The sequence below is a fragment of the Myotis daubentonii genome, chromosome 10 (assembly GCF_963259705.1).
Source record: "Myotis daubentonii chromosome 10, mMyoDau2.1, whole genome shotgun sequence".
NCBI classification, from domain to species: Eukaryota; Metazoa; Chordata; class Mammalia; order Chiroptera; family Vespertilionidae; genus Myotis; species Myotis daubentonii.
The window spans coordinates 32,781,441-32,797,315 of NC_081849.1; the positions used below are offsets into that span (position 1 = coordinate 32,781,441).

General features: G+C 39.5%; 1 protein-coding gene across 5 annotated transcripts in view; it reads right to left on the bottom strand.

The window, feature by feature from the left end:
* The window catches only part of BRAF (B-Raf proto-oncogene, serine/threonine kinase), a 145,614-nt gene extending 131,505 nt beyond the window's left edge, over window positions 1-14,109 (bottom strand). For 2 of the 5 annotated variants that reach the window (XM_059711989.1, XM_059711990.1), the window contains exon 1: window positions 13,792-14,109. In XM_059711989.1, coding sequence (XP_059567972.1) covers window positions 13,792-13,917 — 126 coding nt within the window. In that variant the 5' untranslated portion in view covers window positions 13,918-14,109. The remainder of the gene's footprint in view (window positions 1-13,791) is intronic. The other 3 variants (XM_059711991.1, XM_059711993.1, XM_059711988.1) reach the window with 2 other exon arrangements.
* Window positions 14,110-15,875: the final 1,766 nt, after the last annotated feature.

Here is a 15,875-nt window from a genome sequence, read left to right on the forward strand (position 1 = left end):
TCGGGCTGGCAGGGGAGCAGTTAGGCGTTGATCAGGCTGGCAGGGGAGTGGTTAGGGGGTGATCAGGCTGGCAGGCAGAAGCAGTTAGGGGCAATCAGGCAGGCAGGCAAGTGGTTGGGAGTCAGCAGTCCCGGATTGTGAGGATCGGGCCTAACCCAGCAGTCGGACATCCCCCGAGGGGCCCCAGATTAGAGAGGGTGCAGGCTGGGCTGAGGGACAACCCCCTCGCGCCCCCCCCCCCACTCCGCACGAATTTCATGCACCGGGCCTCTAGTTTAAAATAAAACCTGTCTATTTCTAGGCTTTCTAGTGTTAAATTTACAAAACTAATAAAAGAAAGTATAAAAAAGAATATTAAAATCAAGAAAAAATTTAAATATAAAAATCAGAAATTAAGAGTAAATTAGAGTAATTAAGTTTGTTGGTAGTCTCAGTACTCATCTGGTATTTTATGAAGTGGTCTATTAAAAACCCTAGATATCATTAGAAATGAATATGAATATGATCTTTGGGTGGGAGTTATGTCTCATATTCACCAAGGTAATAACGAGGGCCCAGCAGTGCCTCACATATAGCAAGCATCCAAATTTCTTGACAAAAAAAAAAAAAATGGATTAAAGAAGTCTCCCCTTCTTATCGTTCTTTAAGAATATCATGGCAGTTCTTAACTCTTTCTACTTCCATAGAAACTATTAATCAAGTTGTCAAGTTCCACAGAAAAAGCTACAGGGATTTGGATTTCAATGAATCTACTGAGCAGTTTAAGAAAAACTGGCATTTTACCATACTCACTCTTCCAATCCATCCTTAGTATATGGTATGTAACACCATTTATTTAGGTTTTCCTTTATGTCTCTAAGTTTAATTACTTTTATTTTTTAAAAATACATATATTTTTTTGTTTGTTTGTTTTTTGTTTTTAAATATATTTTATTGATTTTTTTTTTTTACAGAGAGGAAGGGAGAGAGATAGAGAGTTAGAAACATCGATGAGAGAGAAACATCGATCAGCTGCCTCCTGCACATCTCCCACTGGGGATATGCCCGCAACCCAGGCACATGCCCTTGACCGGAATCGAACCTGGGACCCTTCAGTCCGCAGGCGGACGCTCTATCCACTGAGCCAAACCGGTTTCGGCAATACATATATTTTTTATTTTTATTGAGAGGAAGGGAGAGAGATCAAAACATCAATGATGAGAGATATTCACTGGTTGGCTGCCTCCTGCCTGCTCCTACTGGGGATGGAGCCCAGGGCATGTGCCCCCACCGGGAATTGAATGATGACCTCCTGGTTCATAGGTCAATGATCAACTACTGACCCACACCAGCCTGGCTAATTAATTGTCTTTATAAAGGTCTTATACAAGTTTTTAAAATACATCTTAAATATTTAGAATTCAGTTTACATATTTCCTTTTCTAGGAAGTCTTTCTGTCTTCCATCTCCTACACTTATTCTGAATTGTGTACTCTTCTGTGATTCCTCTGCACCTGTGGCACACTTTAAACATAACACTGTCCTTAATTTGTGACTTATGGGTCTGCTTCTACCACTAGACTGTAAGCTCCTTGAGGACAAAGACTGTCATTTCTGTATCACAGAACTTAGCAAACAATTAGCACAAAGGAGCTCAATATTATTTTTCAACTTTACACAATGAATACCTTCTATGTGTTGGGCACAATAATATGCTGAGTGCTTAAATACATTATCATCTAACTCTAAAATTAGCCTTTTAAAAAATAAAAAAAATAAATTATCCTTTTGACACACATTTTATAAAAGCCTAATATTTGTGTCACATGGTATACTGGGCATCAGGAATACTGTAGTGATAGTCCATTCAGCCTAATATATATGTAAACTGGGTGGCTTATAAACAAGAGAAATTTATCACAGTTCTGCGAGTCCAAGATCAAGGTGTCCACAGATTTGGTGTCTTGTAAAGACCCACTTTGAGGTTCATAGATGGTGCTTTCTAGCTGTAATTTCACATGAAGGCACAAGCCAGCTCTCTGAGGTCTTTTATAAGGGTACTAATCCCAATCACAATGGCTCCACTGACTGCACAGAAAAAATAAGGCAATAGGAAAAATCAGAGATGCCTTGAGGTTTCAAATAGAAATGATGAGTAAGTGGAGAATATTACAAGAAGAGGGGCAGAAATAATTTAAAGGGAGAGATAACTATTTAGTTTAGGACTTTCTGACTTTGTGATATCAGTGAGACATTAAGGTAAAATACTCAAGACAATTGGAAATGCAGGACACTCTAGCTTAGAGAGTAGCTTGACTATTAAGGGCATATAGTAGCCTTTGAAAGAACAGATTCAATTGGGTGAAAAGAAATAGAAGACTGACTTTCAAGAAGACATCAGTGAGTACTTCTTTAAGAAAAGGCATTAAGTGACCAGAAGGAGAAAACAAAAGCTCAAGGGAATGCCAGAGTCAGGGAAGGTATTTTGTTTTTGGATGGGATTACCATTATACATTTAAAGGCAAACAGCAAGTAACTAGTGTCAAAGAAAGGTCTAAAGGTGTGTGTGCTTGCCAAATAGTGAGAGAGTGGGATATGAGATAAAAGGAAGAACAGATTGTTCTGCGCTGTTCCAGAGGACTAAACTAGGATGATGTTAGAACCTAGAGACAGTAGTTCAAGAAGGTATATCTGAGCTCCACAGTAAGAGAGATATTTGTTAACAGTAGAGGTACAAGGAACAAGATGCCTTACTATTAAGGATATTTAACTGAATTCTTTTTTTAATATATATTTTATTGATTTTTTACAGTGAGGAAGGGAGAGGGATAGAGAGTTAGAAACATCGATCAGCTGCCTCCTGCACACCCCTACTGGGGATGTGCCCACAACCAAGGTACATGCCCTTGACCAGAATCGAACCTGGGACCCTTGAGGCGGCTGGCCGATGCTCTATCCAGTGAGCCAAACCGGCTAGGGCTAACTGAATTCTTAATCATTTGTCAGGGATGCTGCTGGAGAAATTCTGTACTATGTGAGAGGTGAAACTAGGTTCCATTTGACACTAAATTCTCACTTGTCTCATTAAGCAAAAACACCCTTCCCAGACCTGGTAACTTCTATTCTACTTTCTATCTTTATGAATTTGCCTATTCTGATATTTTATGTAAGTGTAGTCATATTTGTCCTGTTGTGTCTGGCTTATTTCACTTACCATGATGTTTTCAAGGCTTACCCATTTTATTTTATTTTTTTAAATATATTTTTATTGATTTCAGAGAGGAAGGGAAAGGGATAGAAACATCAATGATGCCTCCTGCATGCCCTCCACTGGGGATCAAGCCTGCAATCTGGGCAATCTGGGCATGTGCCCTGACTGGGAATCGAACTCTCATTTACTGGTTCATAGGTCGACACTCAACCACTAAGTCACACCAGTTGGGCAAGGCTTACCTAATTTATATGATGTATCAGAACTTCATTCCTTTTATGACTGAAAAACAGTCCACTGTTATGCAGATACTGTATTTTTAAATATATTCATCTGTTGATAGGCACTTGGGTTTTTTCCAACTTTGGGCTATTGTGAATAATGCTGCAATGAACACTGCAGCATACAAGTATCTAATTAAGTCTCTGTTTTCATTCTTTTGGATATATTCCTGAGAGTGGAATTGTTGGGTCATATGGTAATTCTATTTATTTAGATTTTAGATTCTATATACATTTTTGAGGAACACTAAGAAAAAAATAACCTAATACAAAACTCACAATGAGATGCCAATTCATGCCCATTAAAATAGCTATCATTAAAAAAGTGTTGTATGGACAAGGAGAAACTGGAATTCACATGTATTGCTGGTAAGAATGTAAATGGAATGCTGGTAGGAAAACAGTTTGGTGGTTATTCTGATATATTTCACAACACAGATGGGCCTTGAAAACATTAAGCTTAGTGAAATAAACCAGACACAGAATGACAAATATTGTATGATTTCACTTACAGGAGGTACCAAGAATAGACAAATCCATAAACACAGAAAGTAGAATAGAGATTACCAGGGGCTGGACAAGGGAGAAAGAAGGAATTGTTTTTCAAAAGGTAGAATTCTTGCTGGGGGTGTTGAAAAAATTTTGGATTTAGATAGTGATGATATTACATTTTGAATATATTTAATGTCACTGAATTGTACATTTATGAATGGTTAAAATGATAAATTTTTGTTATGTATATTTTACCACAATTTTTTAAAAACAAAAGAATTAAACATTAAATGATTCTTTGAGCCAATTAAAAAGTATTAATAAGGACCCAATGCAAAAAGAAAGAAATAACATTTTAGGTATTTCAAACCAGAAAAGCATTTAATACAAGGACTAAGACACTCATCATTCAAAATATGGAAGGATGGGGAATCAGGAGTAGCCACTACATTATAGAAATAAAGGATACTCTGGAAATCAGAGGTCCAAAAGCTGCTGGCACTGCTGCCTCTAAGGATCCATGAAGCTGGAATTAAACACTGGGATGCTCAGTCCAGTCACCTCAACTGCTTCCACTCACTAAGATCTTACAACTTAGCTAACCAGACAAAAGGCAGTAAAAAGAAAGCTTCCTGTCCTTTTGTCTTCCAAATTGTGGGAATTCATCTAACTGATAAAACCTAAACTGTATCCACCTTTGATGGAAGGGAGAATCAGGAAATAAAAATATATCCTCATGTTATCTTCTAAAAGTTTTATAGTTTTGCATTTCATACCCAGGCATTTAATCTACCCAGAATTTGTGAATATTGTGGGGTAAAAATCCAAATTAATTTTTCCTAAATTTTCCAGCACCATTTATTGAAAAGAGCATACTTTTCTAATTTCTAGCATGTATCTTATCATACATCAAGTAACCTACCAACTATAGGTTTTCTTCTTTCCCATCCATCACTAGACTACTCATGACAGTGCCATAATTACATTGCAATGAGTCTTAATAAGTGGTGAAGTATGTCCTCCCATACTGTCTTCTTTGGGAGTGGTCTTGGCTACCCTAACCCTTTACTGATTTTCCACAGAATTTTAAAATTTTAAGTCCCACCAAAACAAAACAAGACAAACCAAACAAACCTTACTAAGGTTTAGATTGGGGTTATATTAAATATATAAGTCCCTTTGGGGAGAATAGTATCTATACAATATTGTCTATCAATCCATGCACATGGTATTTTTATTGAATTATATATAATAATTCATTTCAATAAGGCTTTTAGAAATCTTACGTCATTTTTTAGACCTATTCCTGGGTATGCTATTGTGAAATGTACTGTTTTAGATTTTCCTTCCTGTCTGTTGTTAGAATATAGTTTCTTGTGCAACTCATTGTTTATAACTTGTAGATATTTAAAAAAAATTAAATACACAATTATGTAGTCTATGAATAATAGTTTTATTTCTCTTTCCAATTCTTATGTTTTTATTTATTTATTATTATTTTTTAAATCCTCAATCGAGGATCTTTTTCCATTGAATTTTAGAAAAAGTGAGAGAGGGAAAGACAGAGAGAAATATGGATGTGAGAGAAACACATCAATTGGTTGCCTCCTGTGTGCCCCAACCAGGGCCCAGGCCAGGGAGGAGCCTGCAACCAAGGAACATGGCCCTTGACTGGAATCAAACCTGGGACCCTTCAATCCGCAGGCCGATGCTCTATCCACTGAGCCAAACCAGCTAGGGCCAATTCTTATGTTTTGTTTTGTTTTTTAATATATTCTATTGATTTTTTTACAGAGGAAGGACGAGGGATAGAGAGTTAGAAACATCGATAAGAGAGAAACACCGATTAGCTGCCTCCTGCACACCTCCCACTGGGGATGTGCCTGCAACCAAGGTACATGCCCTTGACAGGAATCGAACCTGGGACCCTTCAGTCCACAGGTTGACGTTCTATCCACTGAGCCAAACCAGTTAGGGCAATTCTTGTGTTTTTAAATTTTCTTTTTCTTAACTCAGTGAAGGTCAGGACCTCTACTACAACTTTAACTAGGAGCAGTTTTAATGAACGACCTTATTTCTCCCAATCTCAGAGGGAGAGCTTTCAAAATTTCAACGGTAGTAATTATAAAACTTGATTTTTTAAAAAATAGATGCTCCTTATCACATTTGATTTGCTTCGGGTTTTATGATGAATTTTATCAAGCACCATTTGCAACTATTCAGCGGACCATATGTCTCTTCTCTAACTTGTTGAGATGGCAACACATACAGTAGTCCCCCCTTATCCGTGGTTTCAGTTACCCGCAGTCAACTCCAATCCTAAAATATTAAATGAAAAATTGCAGAAATAAACCATTCATAAGTTTTAAGTTGAGTGCTAATCTGAATAGAGTGATGAAACCTCACACCATCCTCTCTGTCCAGGGCAGGACGTGAATCATCTCTTTGTCCACTGTACCCATGCTGTATATGCTCCCTGCCACTCAGTCACTTACTAGCCATCTTGGTTAACAGATTCACTGTTGTGGTATGGTAGTGCTGTGTTCAAGAAAGCTTTATTTTACTTAATTATGGGCCCAAAGTACAAAAGTAGTGATGCTGGCAATTCGAGTATGCCTAAGAGAAGCTGTAAAAGTGTTTCCTTTAAGTGAAAATATATGTATGTCTAGAAAAAAAAATACTGCCCTGGCCAGTGCTTTCCAGTGGTTAGAGTGTTGACCCGCACACCAAAGGATCTCTCTCGGGTTCAATTCCCTGTCAAGGCCATGTGCCTGGGCTGAAGGCTCAATCCCCAGCCCTGGTCAGGGTGAATGGGGGAGGCAACCAATGTGTTTCTCGAACTGTTTCTTTCTCTCTCTCTCTCTCTCTCTCTCTCTCTCTCTCTCTCTCTCTCTCCTCTCTTCCTTCCACTCTCAAAAAAAAAATCAATAGAAAAAAAATCCTCAGGTGAGGAATGATAAAAAGAAAAAATTTAAAAATGCTATATATAGAGTTCAGTACTATCCTCAGTTTCGCATCCACTGGGGTTCTTAGAATGTATCCCCTTAAGATAAGGGATACTACTGTACATATAGAGACTTTAAGTGCCAAACTCAGTAGTAGAAAAATCATCTGCAATAGAGAGTTATCAAAAAGTTATACTGAATTAAATTCTCATGTATAGTAAAACTTAACTTGAGATTGTGTAACTTACTGTTAATATGAGAAGTATAGTAATGGGTGGAATATTTTAAATATACAAAGCAAGCATGTAAAAACTAAGAAGAAATGAACACTTTCAGTGGTTGGAGAACAGGAATGTAAGGATTATACTGAATCATAATCTCTTTCCTACCTGAAGTTCTGACACTATTCCCATAGAAATAGTTATATGATGTGTAAAAAAGCAATTTCGAGTTATTTAGGAATAATTAACAATAGCACTTTATCTTTTTATAGTTAAAAAAAAAGGTATAAAGGCAATAATTGTTTGGTATTTATGGAAAAGATAGCATGTTTTTATGAGTGAGGATTAAATTTATACATTATCAGAAATCATGCTAATCTCTCTATAAAAAAATAATCATACCTACTTAAGACCCCCCCCCGCCCCCCCCCCCCCCCAATCTACAGAGAGACTTCTAAGTAGAAAATATAAACTTTAAAACAGAGGAAAAGGGGTTAGACCAGCCGTGGGCAAACTACGGCCCCGCGGATCCGGCTCGTTTGAAATGAATAAAACTAAAAAAAAAAAAAGACCGTACCCTTTTATGTAATGATGTTTACTTTGAATTTATATTAGTTCACACAAACACTCCATCCATGCTTTTGTTCCGGCCCTCCGGTTCAGTTTAAGAACCCATTGTGGCCCTCGAGTCAAAAACTTTGCCCACTCCTGGGTTAGACCCAAGTTGACAATACAAAAACATAGGTTCTAATAACTAGTATTTACAATGTAGCTGAAGCTATTAATTCCCTTTAACTTTTAAAGTACATCTATAAGCCCAAACAAAAATTTACTTTGCCAAAGAAATGTAGAAAATACAGTTTAAAAGTCCTAGGTCAATGGAGGAACAACCCCTGGTGGTATTTTAAACTTTCAAAATACTCAAAGGTAAGTAAGTGACTAATTCAAAGCATCTTAAAAATAGAAAGTCAAATTTTTCTGATTTTATTAATTTAAAAGTTATATATTTAGTGCAAGAAAAAATATGAAACAAGAGTAGAGTATTTCTCCATTTAAACACAATTAAAGCATCTTTTACAATAAGGAGATGAATACTTAAACACATACACACATTAATTTTGGAACAACAGTTGAAAATAGACTGCCAAAATGTTATGTTTTTCTCTCCCTGGAAATGCAGTTTCAAAATTAGCAAGGTAGCCAAATACAACTGGAATAAAACTCCTTACAACATGAACAGAAGCCTGGACACTTGTCTACTTCCCAATTGTCACATGACCCTGTACTGATCAGGTATTTCAGACTCATGCTCTATGAACACATTCCCTGATTTTTTGTTTTTTTAGTCCTTAAGTGAAAATCATGACCAGAGCTTCTGGAGATATAAAGTTAATTGAGTTCAAAGTGATTTTTATATTCTGTATCGAGGGCTTTCCCAGGACCCATAAGGGAATGTAATGTTACTGGGCATCAATTTCTCTTTCTATATGCGTAGTCTTAATATGGGAAGGAACAAGAATAATAGTTTTTTAAGCCCAAGAGAAAACATGGAAACCAAAATAATCTCAGAGGGTAGAGGGGAGAAAAAAATAATTGCTTAATATTAGTGTGGAAGTTAGATTAAGAGTTTCTTCTAAATACCATGCTAATTATGTATGACAGTAAATTAGGTTGGTAGGTAAAAGAAACTGAAAAAGAAAAACTATCTCCCAGAATGTTAATTCTCCACCAAATATTTAAGGAAGAAATGGAACAAACGAGGCTAACTTTTTGGTTCTTATAGTATTAACATTAATACTATAATGTTTCACCTAAAAATAAACTAAAAAAACAAAACACCCAAAAAACAGAAAGCTTCTAAACAGGCTCACCTATTTTGAATTCAGACTATTGCTGATCCTGATTTTACAAGTAAAATAGACAGAGACTGAGTAAAGGACTTGAAACAATTCAACTTCAGAGGAATACAAAATCCAGTAAGGCTTATTTTAATGGCAATTTGAAGCAGATATATAGGAAGCAGGGGAACATAGGTGGATTTCATAAAACAAGGGGATTATGACAAAAAATGTTCCCTAAGTATTCAGCTAAATTAATATCAAGATGTCAAAGGACACAAAATGCACTTTTGCAATTCTAAAGGAGTAAACAAACAACTTTATGATTGGAGAAAAAGGAACAAGGTAAGCATAATCTTAGAAAATGCTTTAAAAAACAAAACAATGTAACCTGATTCCTTCCCTCTCTTCCCCATTGCTCATAGAATATAGGTTTCCAGTTGTTATGATGGGATCCTAATTAATCCTAATTAGGAAAGCAAGGAACAGGAATTTTTAAAAAGTCAGACCTCTGTAGCCTGTTATCCTAGCACAATTTTTCTGGCCTATTATCCAGATACAACTAAATCAAGTTTGCTCTCAGGTTTACTACATTCAGGGATTCAAGCACCCACCACAATGTTTCTTTCTTATCTGTTTACTAACAATCAAATCCTTTAACATCCAGCATATATAAGTGAGTGATATCAGAAGAGGTGAGTGGATGACTAAAGGAGGAAGCTCATTAAATGAGAAAGAATAAAGAAAGGGAACACAAGAAATACCAAAGACACAGAGCTAATTTCTGGTTTTGCCTAACAGGCATGTTTTGTCCACCTTCAAATATATCCAGACAAGTATTAACAGCAATAGCCAGAACTGCAGAAGCACATACCTTAGTGGGACTTCCATTTATTAAGAGTATGATGTAATCCACCCCAGTTTGCCTGGTTCATAAAAATGTGTTTTAACTATAATGAGTGGACCTCATTATAAAAGGAGAGTCTATCTCAGAATACTGCTTAGTCAATGCATTATTATAATTACACAGCTTAAATAAGATCGTCAATAAGTGATCTTAAAAACAATACAATTTTAATTGTAATGTGATTGTAAGATGCTCTTCTACAGATGCATAGCACAAAAAGAGTTAATGAATATCATACCTAGTTACAATGCATTTTTCAATGTATTTACTATACCATATGGTCATATTGTCCCATCTTATACCATATGGTCATAGAAAGTAGTATCAGGGGAATATAAGTGGTCTGAAGTAAATGTTTAATGCCAAAAGTAGAAGCATATTCATTGGATAAATATTTAACAAGCGTATGTCACTTACCAGAATATTCTATTTTAAGCATCTACAAAGTAATACTTACAGATATAGGACATGCAATTTGTTCAATTCAATATAGGACATGCAATTTGTTCAATTCCCAACCTAATTTTATGTTAAAGATGTTTGATAACAAGAGTAAAATAATTAGAAACAAGCTAATGTCAAATACATGTTTAGTTTAAAAATTGCAGTATATCTAATGATAGGTAAAATATTTTGCTATATAGTTAAAAATATTACAAAACCACATACATTGTATTGTATTATCTATAATAATAAAAGTGTAATATGCTAATTAGACCAGACAGCCAAATGACCTTCTGGACGAAGCTGGGGCTGCCACCGCAGCTTCAAGGGCCAAGCCCCTTGCACGAATTTCGTGCATTGGGCCTCTAGTAAAAGCATAAGATCAGTATATGGATATATGTACATCAAAATGTTTACATAATTATATCTTAGTGACAAGATAACAGATGATTTTGTTTACTTTTTGTACTTAGAGCTCTCTAATTTTTCAAAAATGAATGTGCTTTCTGTCCATAATTAGAAATGTTTTAGTGCAGCTGAAATTTCTGTGAGAAACATTTTTTAAAAAACATATTTCACTGTCAGGTAAGGTAAATCTTTAGAATAAAGCATGTCATTTTACACAAGCACAATTTTTCATTTATTTTCATGCACGTGACAATTAGAAGATATCTCTTTAAGTGAATATAAAGAAGGTAGTTCAAAAATCCATAGTACATTTCAGCTTCCACTGAATTAATACCAACTTCAAATTTAAAATTATTTCTTGGAAAAATTTATTCTACCACCATGACATTGAAATTTATATTTTAAAAAGACCCATTTTGAATCACTTATCCCTCTCCCCATCAAATACATTTATTATCAGCTCTTATAAAAAAAGTATAAAGGAAAAAGTATTCATTTACTAAACATTAAAACCTGGATGAAGAAGGCAGAGGGAAACACTTTTAACTAATTAAAATTATTTATTCTACTTATTTATGCATTCATTGGTTGTTTCTTGTATGTGCCCTGACCGGGGATCAAAACCAAAACGTTGGCATATCTGGATGATGCTCTAACCAACTGAGCTACCTGGTCAGGGCCACAAATTAAAATTTGTTCAAGTATCCTTAAGATTTCAGGAGATATGAATATGCTTTCCAATTATTGGCAATTTAAACTTAAATCCAACTGGCCTAGAGGTACTCAAGCATTGATTCATGAGAATTGCCTAGGAAGTGTGCAAATGCAGAAACTCATGCTCTAGCTCTCACCTAATCAGAATCTTCAGAGGGTGGAGTTCAAACAATCTGGCCCTTTCAAATAGGATAACAGAGATTCTACTTTACAAACACCTTCTCTATATCATTGCAAACTATTCTAATAACTCTGAAACAAAATTCTCAGTAAACAATACTATAATCAGAAAATTACAATTTCATGAGCCATACACACTAATTCATCTACTCTTCTAGATACAATTTAACACAACCATACGTGATCTATAGAGTAAAGCAAGCCTAGAGGCACCTGTGCCTGGTAAGACAAAGGCATATCCGATTCATGGAAAAAATAGACAACAGATGTGACCTCTAGTATTTATCCATTAAAAACAATGTATCCTAAAAATAAATTTCCATGTCAACGGAACAAAGCTGTTTATAAATAAGAAGGAATGTGGAGGTGTGGGGAAGACAAGAGGAAGCTTCGGCAAGTTAAGTACCAAAAGCCAGGAAACAAGGCAAAATGAATGGCAACTGGGGACAAGGAAAACAGAATAAACTAGTAAATGGAAGAAGGGAAGAACTCTATCCTTAGAATCCAAGAGGAAACCAAGCTGAGCAAAAATGCAAACTGTAAAGTGGAAAATGGTGTAATTTTGTTAAGAAAGAAGAATATATGAGACAATTTAGAGTAGATCAAAAGATGGTACAGAACACATCATGGGCATAGATGGAGGTGGTATAAGAGGATGAAAAACAAACATTGTGAACAAACCGATACTAATTAGAGCAAGCACAGCAAATGAGTTTACAAAGTAAAGATGATGAAGCAGGAAAAAGAATTGCATAGACAGAAGAAAGAATGAAACGTTATGAGAATTGGGAAACAAAATGTAACTAGCAGGAAGGAAAGAGAACTTTGAGCATAGTCAACTGGCATAAGCCACGCTATCTGATCAAGCAAGAACTGTAAAGTGCAGTTGTTAAACCATAGATTATCTCATTATTTGTAAGTATAATGAAGTGTGTTATTTTATGTAATAAAATGCCAAATACGAAATACGATAAATTTTATGTAATAAAAAACACAATGTAAATAAACTCATTTGACAAGGTGATAAGCTGAATAATGCAACAACAAAAAAAACCCACAAAAAACAAAAGAGGCTGAGAGAAGCCATGGCTAAAAAGCAAAAAGTGAAAGAAAAAAACTGGGACAGAAGGAAGGACAACAGAAGGAAGGCAATCAAACCTATTTTTAAAAAAACCGGTAGGAATAAAGAGAGAGGTGTGAATGGACAATGGAAGAACCACCACAAAGTGCCGGCAGCGCAAGTGAAACCTGATGGAATCTTGACAGCTTCAGGATTCAGAAGGTAAGCAGCTCCAAAGCGTTCAGAAGGATTGGTGGAGTGAACAATGGGTAACAATGCCGGGGAGCCGAGGAATAAGTCGGGGAGCCGTGGGATGCAGCCAAGAGGACCAGGGGACAGAGCAGTGCAGAAAGTGGTCTTCAGCAGATAGGAGCTGAGGTCAGCAGGCGGGCGGGCGGGCCGGCAGGTGGGGATGGGGCGCGGGAGCCCCGACCAACCTTCGGAACGCAGGGTCCTGAGCCCGGGATGAAAGGGAGAGTGGCAAGTGGGGGCTGAGGTTGGAAAAAGTACAGAGTAAAGCAAAACCAGCCGCTGGGTAAAACCGATGAAGAGACATCCCCCCCAAAAGTAGAGAAGTAGAAGGGAGGGCAGCGGCCTGGAAAGGGGGACTGTCCGCGAGAGCAGAGAGAGCGGGATGCGCCCCATCATCCCCAGGACCCTGTCATCATGACCGACACCACGGTACCTGGGGCTGGACGCCCGGCCCGGCTCCGAGCCCACATCTGCCGCCCGGATGCCGCCGCCCCCCGCGCCCCCCGCCCGGAATAACGAAAACGTCTCGGGGATGCGCGCCTGGCTCCCTCCAGCCAGCCGTGACCTAGGACCAACCCTGAGACTCGCCCCCTACGGAGAGCCTCCCGCTCCGCCACCGCTCCCCGAACCCCCCGGCGGGGGTGCGGGCCAGGGAAACCCCCCCGGGCCATCGTGTGTGTTTGCGTAGCGAGGAGCTGCAGGACGGAGAGGGGCCGGGGGGAGACGCACCTCCCACCCGCAGAGCCCCAAGGAGAGGGTGGCTGAGGGCGCCGGAGCCCCCAGCGCCACCTCTTCCCCCCAAATAAACACCCGCCGGCCGAGCCGAGACGGGAAGGGTGCAGGGGGCGCCGGCACTCACCTCCTCGGGGATGGCGGGGTCCGCAGCCGAAGAGGCCGCGGCGCCGGCGCCGGCCTCGGGCTCCATGTCCCCGTTGAACAGAGCCTGGCCCTGCTCCGCGCCGCCGTCGCCGCTCAGCGCCGCCATCTTATAACCGAGAGCCGGGGCTCCAGCGACCGCTGCTGGGCGGGGAGGGGGAGGGGAGGCGGAGGGCGGGGGGGGGGTAGGCGGAGGCGGGGGGCGGCGGGGGCGACGGCCGGGCGGCGCCGGCGGCGGGAGGGCGCTGGGCCACCTCAGGAACCGGCCCGCGGCCCCCAACGCAGCGGAGCCTGAGGGGATTGGGGGAAGGACGCTAGGCGGGGGGCGGGGGAAGGGGGCGGAGACCACTAGAAGGCGCCGCGGCGTTGGCGTCACCCGCGCGTCACCGCCGTTACGTCATCCCGGGTGCGTGACGTAATCCTAGGAGCGCCCTCACACCCTCGCCTGGGGAGGCTTCCTTCGGGTCCTGCGCCGCGGCACTCAGCGGTTTCTTTCCTTCCGCCGTTTCCATGGCTTCGGGTTCCTGCTCGGTGCTCCTCGCGGTCCTAAGCCTGCTCCGCAACAGGGACTCCCTAGCGGAGTTCGAGGAGAAGTTGAAATCCTGGAGGGAGGAGGACGGGGAAGCCCATTCTCCTGTTATTTCCTGTACAACGAACGTCCCTGTCATAAAACTAAGACGCGAACCCCCGAGGCTGCCACCGCCGGGTAGAATGTGACAGGAACGTGCGGAGGAACAGCCGGCTTCTCAGAATGATGCGCGTATCCTCCTCGTGAACGGGCCTGGCCTGTTCAAGCGAATCTAAACGGAAGTCCGAAAGGTGTTCGGCCAGTTGTTTCCCTCGCTGGGGAATGAAATGTGTCCTTTTAGGATATTGTTCGTTTTCCAGGTTCACTCACTTGACAAATGTCGGAGATGGAGCGCTTTCCAAGTGCTAGGGCCGGCCCAAGGCACAGAATATTCTAGCCATCTGAAACATCAAAACTTTGATCATGTTTGTTTTGCAGAAAACCATTCAAAATATGTTAAATACCGTCGTGCTTTTTATAACAGAACATTCCAAGGCATTCTCTGTGCAAACTCTGCATGAAAACTATTAAGGAAGGAGAGGTAAATTCCTTTGGAGAGGCCCAGTGACAGAGCGGAATTAAGGAAACCCAGTTCATTATTAAAAATACATCTATTTTAAAGGAAAAGGGGACTGACTACTCAGGGAGGAAAACACACCTTAAGGAAGGGAGAAATGGTCGTGACAAACATAGTGGAAGTTACTGTGGCTCCTGATGGTGGGAGTTAATCGCTAAAGGAACCTAAAAGTCGAGACATGAGAAGCCCTGAGTGGACTCTGCACCTTTGTGCTCCCCATTGAATGGGGAAGTCACCAGTGACCTCACTGTATTCAGGATGAGTCAAGAGGTAGAAAGCTGTCCTACCGACCTCTGAAGCAGGAGGTCTGCATATTGACAGAGTCAACATGAGCCTGGGAGCTGACCCTCGCTCCCAAGGTAAGAAGTTTGCCAGGCTGCTTGGTTAACCAGAATACCAATATCCCTCGACATTGAAATATACAAAATACGACCTATTGAATGAGCATGGTATGCTTTGTTAGTATCATTGTACTTTCTTCTCCAAGTAGGAAAGTCGCCTAGAGGAACTAAATTTAAATCAAAAGGCGGCTTGGAAAAGTAGAATAAATGAAGATGATCATAAGGGATAATGTCATCAAGCCGTGGTCTGAAGTGCCCTCTTTATTATAAGGATATACTTCTAAGCAGACTAAAATAGCACCATCAGCCAGTTTGATTTCATCTGAAACAAAACTGGCAGGTTTTTAAATTCTCTAACAGACTTGTTTTTAAAAAATCAGCCTCTGAAAATATTACATCATTAAAACATTGTCTCAAAAGGTTAAAAGTTCTAAGATTATTTTTTCATTTGTTCCATTTTAAATTATAGCCTTCCTTACTAGCAATAATCTGTAAATCTTATTTTACATGGTTATTTCCTCACAGAATGGCTGATATCACCCATTTAATATTGCTTCTTGTTAGCTTCCATTCAACACTTT